This window comes from Idiotropiscis lumnitzeri, chromosome 4 (assembly GCF_059441095.1).
Source record: "Idiotropiscis lumnitzeri isolate Australia: NSW breed Sydney's pygmy pipehorse chromosome 4, RoL_Ilum_1.0, whole genome shotgun sequence".
In the NCBI taxonomy this organism is placed as follows: Eukaryota; Metazoa; Chordata; class Actinopteri; order Syngnathiformes; family Syngnathidae; genus Idiotropiscis; species Idiotropiscis lumnitzeri.
In genome coordinates, this window is record NC_142394.1 from 24,706,043 (window position 1) to 24,720,150 (window position 14,108).

Below are 14,108 nucleotides of genomic sequence, written 5' to 3' on the forward strand. Positions count from 1 at the left end.
CTGCTGTAGGGGCCCGTGAACGACAGGCTCAATTTAGAGTTTTCTCCTCAACGAACATGCAAGTCAACTCATACTTAAAAGGAGGGTTAAAATTCTTACTTTTTTTAATCGCACAAATAGATGAAGACAGACTGCCGCCTTTTTCGCGTCAGTCTGCCCATCATCGAGTAAAGGTCACCAGAAACATTATACACGCGCTGACGTCACAAATAGGGTAGCCATCTTACGTTGCCATCATTACTGACTAATTGTTATTATTTTTCGCTAAAACTACACGTTTTAGTCTAGGATGTCAGTATGGAGTAATAAGAACCCCAATGAAAGAACTACACCGTTTGCATTGACCATACAGCAGTCAGGTTTTCATTTGGCAGCAAATTTTGTCCCGACGGGGTTTGCTTTCATTTCATTGTTGATGTTTCTGACATGATGCAAACGAATCTTTGAGTAGTAGTTCGTAGAGTTTAGTAATAGACTCAGCGATATACATTATGAGAGAAAATGTAAACTCTCATTTCTTCACAGCAAACGCAGCAGAGAAATTAATGTATTCAAGTTAGGCTGGTTTATCCATGAGCAACATAAGATGGCTGCCGGTGGCTTCACACGTGACTAAATCTTACACATTTTTTTTTGTCACTGGTGTGTTTCCTCATCATGTATTAAATTTGCGTGTAATCAGTCAATTTAAGCCATTTTTATTTCATTAGTAGAACATGCTTAATATGAATCAAATAAAAGAAGAAGAAGAAAAAGACGTCGCTTTGCATAGTGAGCGTAGAAGCGTCATTCGTTCAATTAGGTCAATAAGGGACTCTTGCCATGCCGGTGTACATGCTCATCTCCTTTTGTCAGCATCCTCAGGGGCAGCAGTGGTCCGGTGGTGGCGGGGGCCGGCGGCGGGCAACATCCGCCCTTGTCTTTGGTGAGGAAGTAGAGAAGGGCGTTGAGCCAAGCGTTGAAGGACGCCAGGGGCCGCGTGATCTTGTAGCACATGGACACGGTGGTCATGGTTTGACACGGGACGCCCTTGCTCACCTTGAGCAGCAGGAAGATGGTGCGGGTCACATGGAAGGGGAAGAAGCACAGCGCGAAGAGCAACGTGATGGTGACGATGGTGCGGATGGACTTGCGCCTGCGGCCGGCGTACGGCGAGTCGGCGCGCAGGAAGACGGAGACGCCGGCGGCGCACTCCCGTCCGTCGCGAGGGCGAGAAGGCAGAGTCTTGAAAATGGTGAGTACCACGCGCGAGTAGCACCAGGCGATGACGGAAAAGGGCACGAAGAAGCCCAGCAGGTGCAGCACCACGCCGTACGGCACGTAGTCGGAGAACTCGCGGTCGATGGCGTCGTCCCAGCAGTTGTCAACGTCGCCGGCGCCGCGGGCTGTCCGGGCGAAGCGGAAGATGGGGCAGGTGAGCGCGAAAACAACCGCCCACACCAGCACGCATGTGCACTTGACGGCTTTCTTGGTCTCCAGGGCGATGACCCGCATGGGGTGGCAGATGCCAAGGTAGCGGTGCACCGAGATGCAAGTGAGGAAGAAAATGGAGCAGTAGAGGTTGAAGTAGAAGAGGAAGCGGACCAGGCGGCACATGAAATCGCCGAAGATCCAGCGGTCGCGCATGACGTAGCTGGCCACGAGGAACGGCAGCGACAGGCCGTACATGAAGTCGGTGGAGGCCAGGTTAACCATGTAGATGAGCGACGCGTTCCAGCGCTTGGTGCGGCGGAACGAGCGCAGCAGGACCACGGCGTTGAGCGACAGGCTGAAGACGAACGTGAACGAGTAGCAGGCGGGCAGGAAGATGTACTTGTACGACTCGTCGATGCTGCACAGCGGCAGGCTGCCGTTGTCGTCGCCGCCCGTCGGTGTCATGGCCGCCAGAGGAACCCTCGCCCTCATCACCGTCGCCCTTCTCGTCATCGGCCAACGATCAACTGGAAGGCACCGCAGGGATACGGTTAGCGGCGAGCGGACTTGAAGCCAGCGTCCCGGCTTCTTTTAAACGTTGCTCTATTTTATCTACGTTGGAAAGTTTAGTGTTTTTTCCGATCCAACTCGCCACAAGTAAAGAAGGTGAGTTAGGTGCTTTTTTTTCTCATTGAACAAGAATCACTTAAAGGGGAGGTCAAGTCAAACATTTTCTTCACAATAATATGTTCAATGTGGCCTCACTAGTCTAAAAATGACATTCAAAATGTGTTTAAGGAATATGAACAAAGCAGCAAAATCTAGACGTTTTTTTTCCCCCATCTCAAGTGTCAACTGAAAATGACATCACAGTTGCTCAGGGCTCAAGTCACGATCAATCACGGCTCACCTGTTTTCTGGCGATTGATCAAGACCAGAGCCATGAGCAACTGTGATGTCATTTTCAGTCGACAGCAGGTGACAAAATGGCCGCCCTTGAGATGGATGAAAGCTAATGGGTTGTGCTTCTTAATTCCTATTCCACAAACGCAATATTATTCGCAATGCCGTGTTTAAATGAGTGGAGGTGCGTAGAAAATATTGTAAAAAAAAAAAAAAAAAAATAATATACTTGACTCCCCCTTTAATAAACAGAAATGGCGGTGGGAAGAGGAATTTTCATGCAAAATGTTTTCCAATCTGATAATTCTATGAATTAGTCGCCAGAATAATTGATTCTAAAAGTATTGGGGACAGCCCTACGAAATAATACGTAGAAGAAAGAAAAGCATTACAAGAGTTTTTTTTAGTGTCACAAGAGAATATCCCAAAAGAAAAAAAGAAAATAATTGTTTTGAATGTCAATATCAATTGCATTTCCATAAGCAACCATGCGATTGGAAAATTGGACTAATTTGATTCGTTCTTTTTTTTTAAAAATGTTTTTGAAGGCCGCATCTCGACAGTGTTGCCCCTGCCCCCCCTTTCCGTTGCTGACAAGGCTCTTTGCACAGCGCCTTTCACCTCCTGTTGTCCGTCCCCAAGGGTGTTTGCCTTCCTGCCGACGAGGGCACGCCGCTGCTGATTCAGTCTCTTCTCAGCCCATTAACTCAGCAATAAGTAACCACGCTCGCTCGCGTCACGCTGTTGATCTTCCGTGACTTCCAAGAACAACCGAACACGCTTTATGTACTGGCGGCTCATTAGCCTGACCGACGACATCGACGTCCTCTTACAACTTCAAGCATTGTTAGGCGCTTAATTACAAGATGCGATCGTTCGCTTTCAAGTGTCAATTGTGTGTGGAACGGCAAGTCGTCTACACTCAACGTGACTTAGCGCAACCGGTTGATGTGGTCAGCGAAGGGAAAATAACTTAAACTTTTTCTTCAATGTGGTGACAACTAAAAAAAAAAAAAAAAGTCTTGCCTGGCTGGACAACCGATGTTAACTTTGCAGCAGCTGTTGTGTGCGCGGGCTCATAAATACCTGCATCACTGCACACGGCCCGCGACGACTCCATATGGCTCCGTTGCCGAATTCAAGCCCATGTCAAGAGTCCCAAGACGGCGGCAAATCATCCAAAAGTCAAACACACAACAAAATAAGAAATGTGCAAGTGCTCAAAGGCTGAAAGACGGTAGCACCTTCCTCCTCTTTTCTTCTTCATGCGTTGCCATGGTGATGAAGCCCCTCCTTCGTCCCATCACTGTGTCGTCCCCGCTTGACCACCTGCGCGTGCAAGAAAGTGAGACAGAGGAAGAGAGAGAGAGAGACCTTGGAGGATCGTTAGTGAAGGGGTGTCAAACATGCAGCCTGCGGCCCATTAGCGGGCCATCAGGGGGTCCGGTATGGCCTGTGAAAATTATTTTTGCCTAGTGAGAAAAAACATTAACTTCCATTTTTCAATCTTTATGAAGGTAATCTGGCTTTCTATCAAATGCAGCTGGGAAGAATACACTTCTGTAAAAATGAAGAAATATTTCATCAGACTGACTACTGTATTTGCAATAAAATAATGAATGCGAAGATTTTCAAAATGTTTTGTCAGGATTTCATTGAAAAAAATTCATGATGATTTCAACAGAGTTTAATACTTGTAAACATATTTGAACATGAACAAGTGGAATACACTTTTTTTTTTTTCCCCCGTGTTCTTTCCTTCAAGCTTTTAGTCCAAACGGCGCTCATGCTAAGCTAACGTACGGAGACGGAAAACATCGACGGCATGATTCAGACAAAGGCGTGACCGTCCTTGCGGATATAAAAACTTGTAGTTGAAAATTCCCTTTTCATGTGTTAAAACAAACACACTTGTAGTGTCGCACTAACGTGTTGAAATGGTCAAAGTCAGTCCCGTTGTTGCAAAGTCATTCTGTTGGCGGACGTTCTTCCTCATGCAGTCATTGCGTCGGCGTTGGCGTCGGTTAGCCGTGCAAGGATGTGAGGTCCTGAAGCTCCAGCAGCATGGCGTCCTGCTCCGTCCTCAGCTGGTCTCGCACCTGCAGCCTGGCCACCAGATCCGTGCTCAGCTCTGAGGAAAAACAAATATTTAGTTCTTGGAAGCGTCCAAAAAAGGCTTCAACTAACTTTTGGGATAATGTCGAAATGTGTCCAAGTGTTGGCGCCGCCCGTGTGAACGTTCGTACCTTGCACCGTTTGAGTGAGGAAAGATCGTTGCGCGCGGAGTTCCCCGAGGCTCAACTTGTGCACGTCGCCGCGCTCCAAATGTCTCCTGCAGAGCGGCGGGTCGGCGCCAGGTGGATTCTGATGGGGGCGGGCAGAGGTCACCGTCAATCGTGAGGACAGAGCGGGCGAGTGCTGCCTTTTTGTCACTCACCGCCGGCTTGTGGTCGGCACGCAGTCGCTCTCGCAGTTTCCTCCAAGTGTTGCGGAATCCTCTGGACTTGCTTTTCTCCGACTTGGCTGCCGGCGCGGCCGTCTTGTGACCCGCAACGACACTTCCTCTCTATGTCAGTGTACAAAATAACACAGATGCTGAATGTTCCACACTTCAAAGTTTAACATCAAACAAATGTAACTCTCGGGAAAGTCATCTAAGTAAGTGCAAAATAAAATTTTGAAATGGTGATTTGATTTCAGAAGAAAAAAATATATTCAAAGCTAAGGTCAAGTTCAGAGTTGTTGGGTTGTTGTTTCTTTTTCCCTTTCTTTTTGTTGTTGTTTTTTTTTGTTTTTTTTAATAGGGGGGTGGCACATTTGGTCATTGGTGAGTGCACAAGCCAGCTGCCTGAGTCAGCAATTAATACATGTTGGCCAAACGTTCAACGCGTCACTTCTTGCCCACGCATTTGAACAGGAAATGCAAATTCAGCTACTTTAATGATGAAAATGATAATATCATTGAGAATTATTGGATTAAAAAGAAAGTCAATGAAAAGCACGGCCAGAAGAAATCAAATGGAACATACTATAACGTAATCATGAGTTCTCGTTCTTTCTTCTTTTTTTTTTTTTTTAACTCTTCACATGCAGAGAAGAACCAGCAGGAGGTGGCAAGGCCTCACTTGCCTGCCATGACGAGCTCTGGCTGCAGAGCGCAGATCAAGGAGTAACATAACACGGAAGGGGAGGGTCTAAACGTTTGGAGCCACATCCAACGATGTATGATACACTCCTGTGCGCCACTCCTACGCCAAGCCTTTATCTAACCTTAACCACAGACACTGTGGGTAGACTCTCCACCCCTAAGCTCCTAATGTCTGACCCAAACACAAATTCAACTATCAACTAAATCAACTATCCAATGAGTGCTCCCTCTTCTGGTCAGACGTGGTATTGCACCCATGCCAATCACTTTTGTGAGCGACATCTTTTGACCAAAACTTTTCAACCCAATATCCGAGACACTCAGAACCAAGGTTGGCTCCCCCTTGTGGCAGGGTCCCTGAAGAAGTTGGATGTGCCTCAGTGCCCCCACGAGAGCCTCTGTTCACCCAGCGTGGACGACAAAATAGTCATTTTGACCACTTGTGTGAAACAGTTCAAATTTCCATCCATCTATGGGCTGCCTTCAGGTGCAATTGACCCTGATCGCACGTCCATGATTGAGATACAGTTCAGGCGAGACGCACCACAGCAACATTGGCGTCTCCCTCCTCTCGCTCTTCCTCTTCTTCTTCGTCACTCTCGCTGTTGTTGATGAAGCAGAGCTGAAGGTTCATCTGCGTCTGCAGCCTGGAACCACGCAAAGAACGACAACATAATGAGCGCGTGGAAGCGCAAAAAGCCGACTTGTCAAAAGTTTGCTTTGGTCACCGTGAGCCGAGGGCCGACACGTCTCCGTTGTCATCGCTGCGGTCTTGCCCGTCCCAGCGGTCGAAGTGGCGGCGATGGCGCCGGCGTCCGTCATCCCAGCTTTCTCGCGCCCCGCCTCCTTGTTCCTCCATGCAGCTGACGGGAGCTCGGCCCCGCTCCAGGGATGCTGCGCCGCTCTTACCACCCAAAAAAATAAATAAATCAATAAAATACAGTGTGGAAAAAGTAAGTCCAAGTAAAAAGGATGAAGAATGTTTACTTCAGTGCAATATAACTGTGCGCCGATAACATTTCATTTTGTTTGCGTAAATTTGTATATTTCTTAAGTAGGAAATACACAGAAGTGAAATTGGAATTGGGCAGGCGTCCAACCTTTGCCAGTTTGTCCTTCTTCTCCTCTTCTTGTTTCTCCAGCTCCGCGATGCGAAGGCTCAGTGCCTCCCAGTGCATGATGGGAAGGCCCAGCTCATCTTGAGACTCCTGGGCGTGGTCGCTGTCCTTGTCCGTATCATCCCCACGCCACCTCAGCCGCTCCTTGTCGCTGGCCTCCATCTTGTCAGCGTGTTGGCATCTTTTCTTTAGCAGTAAAACACAACATGCCTTTCAAGTCTCGCTCGAGGGGACCCCGACATCGCCAACAAAAGGCCAGCAAAAGGCTGGCAAGCCATTCACCTTTTTCCAAGGGGCCCGACGCCGCGTACCATGAAAGCCAAAGGAACTCAATTGTTGGCTAGTTTCCAGAAAAAAAATGTCACCAGGTTTCCATTAATTTAAATTCTAGAATAAAATGGGATTTCTTTCAAGAAAGACATCTTTCCAAAAGATTGATCTTGTCTGGATCAAAAGTTAGAATCTTACCAGAGTTATGGTTATTTATTTTTTTCCACACTAAAGTCAGAATATTGAAGTTCAAGTTCGATGAGGGAAGATAAATCAGTCATTAATAAGTTAATTTGAGGAATAAAACAAACAAAAAAAGGATATCGACTTGAATAAAAACATCTTCATTCTCAGAAACAAAAGAGGCCTTTAAACGTCTTTCGTCTGCAAAGAATCTTGACCTTTTATATTTGGAGAAAGGGCTGTGCAATTAATCTAAATCCAATTACGATTGCAATATTACACTCAACGATTACAAAATGGGCATAATCATAAAAAAACGATTATTATACATAGTATATATAACATTGTTAAAATATTACTCATTTTTCAATGTATATAATAGCGAGTTTACTTGAGTTCAAAATGTTAGCGTCCTATTGAAATTGTTTATTTAAATGTTACAACAGTTTGATGGCAATTCATATATGTATAGCAAGTAAACTCCAATGCACCATTTTCTTTTGATACAAGGAAACCAAACTCGAATTTATGGATTTGCACATTCTCCATATATATTTTTAAATAACTTTATAACTGTTGTTGGGTCCAAAAGTAAGTGAGCTTAGCTGGGGCTGCACAGATTTCTGACAGGGCTATAGAACCCCTCACCCGCAAGTGTAACACTAACCCTGAACCCTTCTCACCAAATTCAAGTCATCTACCGAGTCAAATATACTTTTTGGGGCGCGGCCGAGGGGAGATTGTTGAAAAGAGAGGCAAGAAACACCCTGGATTGGTCGCCCACCATGACGCATTAAGACAAACAAGTAAGAAGCATTCCCACTTCTGGAGGCTTCAGCCAAAATGTTTTGGGATGCATGTGGGAGACAATATGACAACATGCAGAACCTCCGAACCGAAAACCAAAGCTGCTTGTGCCCCATGCTGCCAGTTTTAAACTCGTAGTTGGAGTTGAATGACAAAAGTTAGTTTTGGAAAGATCAGTGGCGCAGAGTTTGTGTTCCTAATGCTTTTCAGTCGTCTTTTGTTTGCTCCCCAAAGTCGTCAGATAGTTGAAGAGGTGGCGTACTTACTACTTTCTTCGTTACTTTCGCCAGTGGCTTGGCCGCCGCCGTCGTGTTTTTCCTTGCCACATACTTCACATCTGCACCGCTTGACAAAGTCCAAAATCAAAAAATCTAAAAGGCTTTTGGAGGCTCTTCAGGTCTTGGTGATTGTTTTCGGCGTCTTCTGGTAGTCTCTCGACGACTTTTATGAGCTTTGCGGTCGCCAAACAAAAGACGCAAACTCCAATCTTGAGGAATTTCACGCAAAGATAAAAACGTGCGTGTGTGTCACTTCCGGCGGGCAATTCAAAACAAAAGAATAATTCGCGCTTTTCGGCATTTCCGCTAACAAATCTTGACGATTGTGAGACACTCGGACAATTACATGACAATTAAACGACGAGGATTCCTTTATTTATCATTGCGTATTTTTTCCATCCTCGTCAGACAACAGTAATCGACTGAAACAAAATGGAAATGGAAGACTTCTTCCACGCGGCACGCCACATTTGGCTACATTACGCCGAAAAAATGGGTCACAAATGGATATAATGTGACAGAGTAGGACTCATATTCAGGGACATTGTATACATTCAAAAAGTTCCACAATGAATTGAACATGAATACGCCCACGAGTCATCTCTATGTCATTCAAACAAACACCGCTAGATGGTGCCATTCAATCAAAGTTAAAGGCTAACAGCTTCAGCAAGCCATCAATATTACGCTAGCCAGCTAACCAAGTAAGCCATTCAACCATCCATGAGCTGAACAAATTGGCCAGTCTGCTTTTTTTTAGTTGTCAACATCATATTTATTGATAGATGTGTTGATGCTGCCGTTATGACTGGAAATCGACAGGCTGACACTATGAACAATTGACAACAGTTGCGGATGTTGAACGCAGCACTGATAGCTCCCACATGAAGATGAGATGGACGTTGCACGTTTTCCCCAGCTCACTCGCTGCCGTCGTGGTCGGAACGGGAAGTCACACTCGCTCACATGCTACGAGTTGCTCTAGTCGTCCAAAAAGAAGTAGTTCCCGCTCTTTTTCTGTTCTGTGTCCTGCAAGGTGAAGTTGGGTCAAAGGTCAAAGCTGGGGGCGAGGGGATGACAATTTGAGCCAACATGCTGGAGTGAAAGTACCTTGATGGAATTGAGCTTGTTGATGCGTGGCCGGAAGTTGTTGGGATCTCTGCGGAACGTGATCTCCAGCAGGGACAGGAAGCGGTTCATACCGGCCAGGAGACCCTGCGGACTGACACACAAACACACGCTTGGACATTCCAAAACTACATTCTGACAACATTGGAGCTCGCTCAGCCGCAGCTGAATCACAATCCAAATGGGGACAAACGCTGGCCAAATGGGACTCGTGGGCAAACAAGTCTGGCGACGGCACTTACGTGTTGGCGGCCGTGTGTTTGGAGGGAATCCCGTCGAAGACGATGACGCGGTCCGCCAGATACGTGGCCATGATGAAGTCGTGCTCCACCACGAATGCCGTCTTCTTGGCGTGCAGGATGTACCTGCGACACACGTGCACATGAGACGCTGCATGTGGCACACACACCCAGTGGCATTTGTGTACCTCTTGATGACCCTGGCTGCCATCAACCGCTGCTCGGAGTCGAGGTAGGCCGAGGGTTCGTCGATAAGGTAGACGTCGGCCGGTTTGCCCAAACACAAGGTGAGCGCCACTCTCTGCAGCTCACCGCCTGAAAGGTTCTGGACCTGATGGAGAGGGAGATGGGGAGAGAACGACAGAAAGTGTGAGAGAGGCACATACACGGAGAGAGACTCCACAGGTCAATGGCACCGGGGTCGGGTATGCGGCGTTTGCGTTCTTACGTCCTGATCAATGATGCTCTCAATCTGCATGGGCTTCATGACATCCGTGATGAACTGAGGGTGCGTGTAGGCATCTCGGATCTTTTCGTGCAGAAGAGCGCGGACGCTGCCCTGAGGTACACCGCAATGAGACACACACACGCGCACAAAGCCACAAAAGACATTTGAGCGTTAACCTTCGAGTCACGCTCGTTGGACGTGAGTCATTTTCTCTGGCTCAAGTTGAGTCACGTTTGATCAGGATGAGCCCTAGATCAAGTCACCCCTTTCAATTCAGTCTGCGGGGGTTTGGCAAAGATGCAAAATCACAAAAAGGTCAGCTCACAATATGAGTGGCCAATCTTTCGAAAGCCCGCCGCACAATCGACAATAACAATATTTAACTATTGCTAATTCCGTTTGTAGCCAGGCAGACTACTCAGGTTGTCCTTGAGGGCTAATAAGTACTCAATAATACGAAAAGCTCACCAGTGATGAAACACCGACTTACTAAGAAGCGTTAATTATTTAACTATTTCAATTTCGATACATGTTTCTATCATACCAAATATTTTATATTTTGTTAAAAAATATAATAGATTGCGTTCAGTGGGATACTACAATTTTAATTTAAGACAGAGCACGCACCTTGAACTTTGGACTGATGGTCTGAGGCTTGTAGCTCACGTTGAGGATGGGCACGTCACCTTGCCAACACAAACGCACAGCGTTAAAAGCCGGGCGGGCGTGATGTCACACACGTGACATGCGTGACACACAGTTTGTCACCTCCGCCGTCCGGTTTGAGTCCTCCGGCCAACATCCTGATGAAGGTGGTCTTTCCCGTGCCTGCACACACACGACAAGTCAGGAACGGTATGCCGCGTGGTGGTCGTGGCATCGCGGCGGCATACCGTTCTCCCCCAGCATGACCATGATCTCCGAGTCGGTGAACTCTCCTCCTTTGATCTCCAACGTGAACTCGCCCATGGTCTTGGCCATGTTGGGATACTATCAAGACAAGTTTGCACAGAGTACATTTGAACAGCAGCCAAATGAGTTGTGAGATGATTTGGGGGGACGTGGGAAAGGTCGCGATCCAGCAGGAAAAGTTGGCACCGACCTGGTAGTGCCGAAGCCGCTTGACCTCCTCCTCGTTGGCCGTCTCGGCCACTTTGAACACCAGGGAGGTCTCGCGGAAGCGCAGGTTCTCCGTGGGAACGTATCCGTCGAGGAAGATGTTGATGCCTGAAGGCCGTGACAGCAACACGCCACGTTAGCGATGCGGCGTGAGCTCGGGAGGAGCCAATTTGCCTGAGCGAGCGTTTACCCTCTCGCACGCTGAAGGGCATAGTGACCACGCCGTAGGCACTCGGGACGCCGTACAGGCAGCAGATGAAGTCAGACAAGTAATCCAACACACTCAAGTCGTGTTCCACCACGATGATGTACCTGCACGCACACACTCACAGACGTTCATTTCTGCCCCCTGCACTGGCCGGTCAGGAAATTCCATTTTCCCCACCGAAATGGAACTCAGTGATTGCTTTGGATGTTTCTATGGGTCAAGCGGCATCCAAGCTGCAATCTAATATTGATGTTGTGACAATATCACTTTCCTTACGAAACCACTTAGGTGTGTGTCTGTCTGGCTTGGTTCATTCACGAAGCGCACGTACCTGTCTGGCGTGATGAGCGAGCGGATGGTGATGGCGGCCTTCAGCCTCTGTTTGACGTCCAGATAGCTGGACGGCTCATCAAACATGAAACTGCAGGACGGGAAACGCACGTGTGAGTACGGCGTCGTAGGCGGCGGCAGCGAAGGCGTCTTGTTTCTTACATGTCTGCTCTCTGGATGCAGACGACGGCGCAGGCGAACCGCTGTAACTCCCCTCCTGACAGGTCCTCCACGTTCCTCTCACGCAGGTGACTTAGATCTGCCCGGCAACAAGACAACCAATTGTCATTTGCCCTGTCTATTGCCAGAAAGGGAACAGCTTGGGCGTCATACCGAGCTGCTGGCAAACCAGATCCTGCGTGTCCATGTCATCTTTTCTGCTCAGGATGGCACCGACCGATCCCTACAGGGATAAAGTGGCAACTGCAACTACGAGCGAGCCACATCACTCCGAACTAGGGGTCGATCGGCCGCCCTTTACCTTGACGGTCTTGGGGATCTGGTCCACGTACTGTGGCTTGACAATGGCTCGCAGGTCATCCTCCAGGATTTTGGTGAAGTAGTTCTGCAACTCCGAGCCACGGAAGTAGGTCAGGATCTCCTGCCAGTCCGGTGGATTCTGGAATGTGGAAAGATAGCTTCACTTCCGATGTGAGCATGCATGAATGCATTCATGAGTGTGTCAAGGTTATTATAGCTAACACAACTGAGGAAAACGCAGAAAGAATTTGTGTGTGTGAGTGTGAGGGAGAGAGAGAGAGAGAGAGAGAGAGAGAGAGAGAGAGAGAGACAGCACGAGAACTCACATCAAACTTGCCCAAGTTGGGTTTCTGTTTGCCCGCCAGGATTTTAAGCGCCGTGGACTTGCCGATACCGTTGGTCCCCACCAGCCCCAGAACCTCACCCGGTCTCGGAATGGGCAACCTGCGCACAAACAACGGTTAGTCCCAACTTAAGAAACTCTGCCAAATGGAGGCCCGGCTCTCCACATACCGGTGAAGTTTGAAAGAATTGGCGCAGTATCTGTGTGTGGTTTCCTTCTCCAGGTTACTGGGCAGGTTGACGATGGACAACGCCCCAAACGGACATTTCTGCAACGACACCGCCGCGTCACTCGCAGGCGATCGGGGAAGGACCGAGCTCTCGTACCTTGATGCAGATGCCGCAGCCGATGCAAAGCGACTCCGAGATCCACACGATCTTACTCTGCGGTGTCACCTCGATACACAGCTTGCCTGCAGGCGGAAATCAGCTTGTTATATCCTCGCCGGGGTGCCGTCACCTTCGCGCTCACTCACCCATGCGAACCACCGGGCAGCTCTTCTTGCACTCTTGCCGGCATTTCTTGGGTTTGCATTTATCATGGTTGACGATGGCGATTCTGGTGTTTTTATCCGCCATGGTGGGTCGCTTCTATGATGGAGGCCGGGACCCGCCGAGCTGAGGACAAAGTGATGACACGAGTCAACTCTAAGGCTCGTTGAAATTATGTGGTTCTCACGAAGCCGTCACCGTTAGACACAAAGCACATCGCGAATGAACATGTTGAAATGAAGATTGAGCAGAACCAAAGACTTCTGCTACAAGAACTATATTGTTCTCACGTGTTCCTGTCCAATGCTTCTGAACCCACAAAATGATTCAAAGAAAATGAAGTATTGAAAAAAATGCAGACCTGCGTAATATGCAACATACAGTAAAACAAACTCTTGAAACCCATTAGTCGTCCCTCCCTTGGCTTCTTCGACTGACACGTTAATATGAAAAAACGTTGCAAATGAGACGCACAAAACGCCCAATGGAGCCAGGCTCATTTTGCTCGTGGAGATGCGCCACAATTGAACGTGTTCGCCACGTCCAGGGCGCGTCGCAACATTGCCAACAAAAATGCGCTTGTGTGTGATCGTATGCTTGAAGGTGGCAACACGGACTAAAGAATTTAATATGAACGTGTCGTGCGGTGTAGTGTACTTGTTGACGCCTTAGCATTTAGCATTTAGCATGGGTGTGCGGCCTCCGCTTGTTATCTTTGACAGCCGCTCGCTCGCCACCTCACTAAGTGCCCCCTAGGACATATTCCCCGCTTCGTGTTCCCACGTCACGATGGGAAAGACGCCGACTCACCCTACTTTGCTCCAACGTATCCGAATTCGGACAAAGGAAAGAAGGACGAGCAAAGAAAAGGTAAACTTTTGGGAGGAAGTTCTCCCGAGCAACGTGTTCCTTTCCTGGATGCCGGCCGGAAAGATGGCGGCCCTTGCGCAGATAGTGCGCGACGGTCTTCTGCGTGACGTCATAGATACACGTCAGGGATAGCTAAAAAAGCAATAATAATAATAAAAAAAATCAATAATGTAATAATTTGGAACTGGGTCGAAGTATTATCTATTACTTTTTAAAAAAATCTATCAAATTTAATCTTAGAAGAAATTCAATTTATTTATGCCGTTTCATCCCTCACAGAAGTAATGTATAAACAGCTGTTGAGCAGGAGACAAATGAAACCATTGAACTTT

At 47.8% G+C, this 14,108-nt stretch overlaps 3 protein-coding genes across 4 annotated transcripts; all 3 read right to left on the minus strand.

The window, feature by feature from the left end:
- Positions 1 to 713: 713 nt before the first annotated feature.
- LOC148338697 (P2Y purinoceptor 3) lies at positions 714 to 3,551 on the minus strand. The gene is made up of 2 exons (XM_088292751.1): positions 3,403 to 3,551; positions 714 to 1,940 (listed from the first exon to the last, which is right to left on the minus strand). Exons 1-2 carry the CDS (start codon positions 3,434 to 3,436, stop codon positions 799 to 801), a joined length of 1,176 nt encoding a protein of 391 aa, XP_088148877.1. The 5' UTR covers positions 3,437 to 3,551; the 3' UTR covers positions 714 to 798.
- LOC148338698 (schwannomin-interacting protein 1) lies at positions 3,499 to 8,393 on the minus strand. Of its 2 annotated transcripts, XR_015842796.1 has the most exons (8): positions 8,109 to 8,393; positions 6,565 to 6,768; positions 6,193 to 6,368; positions 6,009 to 6,111; positions 4,754 to 4,882; positions 4,563 to 4,680; positions 4,246 to 4,447; positions 3,499 to 3,645 (listed from the first exon to the last, which is right to left on the minus strand). XR_015842796.1 is itself a non-coding variant. In XM_088292764.1 (7 exons), exons 2-7 carry the CDS (start codon positions 6,742 to 6,744, stop codon positions 4,341 to 4,343), a joined length of 813 nt encoding a protein of 270 aa, XP_088148890.1. In that variant the 5' UTR covers positions 6,745 to 6,768; positions 8,109 to 8,392; the 3' UTR covers positions 3,989 to 4,340. The 2 variants fall into 2 exon arrangements, 1 of the variants encoding a protein (XP_088148890.1); XM_088292764.1 differs by lacking the exon at positions 3,499 to 3,645 and having other exon boundaries at positions 3,989 to 4,447; positions 8,109 to 8,392.
- A 483-nt stretch (positions 8,394 to 8,876) lies between these two features.
- Positions 8,877 to 13,868, minus strand: abce1 (ATP binding cassette subfamily E member 1). Its single transcript, XM_088295177.1, has 19 exons — positions 13,717 to 13,868; positions 12,891 to 13,032; positions 12,742 to 12,827; positions 12,586 to 12,683; positions 12,399 to 12,516; positions 12,074 to 12,211; positions 11,926 to 11,995; positions 11,755 to 11,851; positions 11,594 to 11,683; positions 11,245 to 11,366; positions 11,038 to 11,162; positions 10,829 to 10,925; positions 10,704 to 10,763; positions 10,563 to 10,621; positions 9,936 to 10,046; positions 9,676 to 9,818; positions 9,491 to 9,613; positions 9,231 to 9,342; positions 8,877 to 9,149 (listed from the first exon to the last, which is right to left on the minus strand). Exons 2-19 carry the CDS (start codon positions 12,991 to 12,993, stop codon positions 9,102 to 9,104), a joined length of 1,800 nt encoding a protein of 599 aa, XP_088151303.1. The 5' UTR covers positions 12,994 to 13,032; positions 13,717 to 13,868; the 3' UTR covers positions 8,877 to 9,101.
- Positions 13,869 to 14,108: the final 240 nt, after the last annotated feature.

Coding starts and splice junctions, on each gene's coding strand:
- LOC148338697 (XM_088292751.1), bottom strand. CDS start 3,436: ATGGAGTCGTCGCGGGCCGTGTGCAGTGATGCAG. Junction 1,941..3,402: donor GGCCGTGTGCAGTGATGCAG/GTATTTATGAGC, acceptor GGTGCCTTCCAG/TTGATCGTTGGCCGATGACG.
- LOC148338698 (XM_088292764.1), bottom strand. CDS start 6,744: ATGGAGGCCAGCGACAAGGAGCGGCTGAGGTGGCGTGGGGATGATACG. Junction 6,112..6,192: donor GTGTCGGCCCTCGGCTCACG/GTGACCAAAGCA, acceptor GCGTGGTTCCAG/GCTGCAGACGCAGATGAACC. Junction 4,883..6,008: donor GAGACGCCAATGTTGCTGTG/GTGCGTCTCGCC, acceptor ACACTGACATAG/AGAGGAAGTGTCGTTGCGGG.
- abce1 (XM_088295177.1), bottom strand. CDS start 12,993: ATGGCGGATAAAAACACCAGAATCGCCATCGTCAACCATGATAAATGC. Junction 10,622..10,703: donor ACTCAAACCGGACGGCGGAG/GTGACAAACTGT, acceptor TGTGTTGGCAAG/GTGACGTGCCCATCCTCAAC. Junction 9,150..9,230: donor ACAAGCTCAATTCCATCAAG/GTACTTTCACTC, acceptor TTCACCTTGCAG/GACACAGAACAGAAAAAGAG.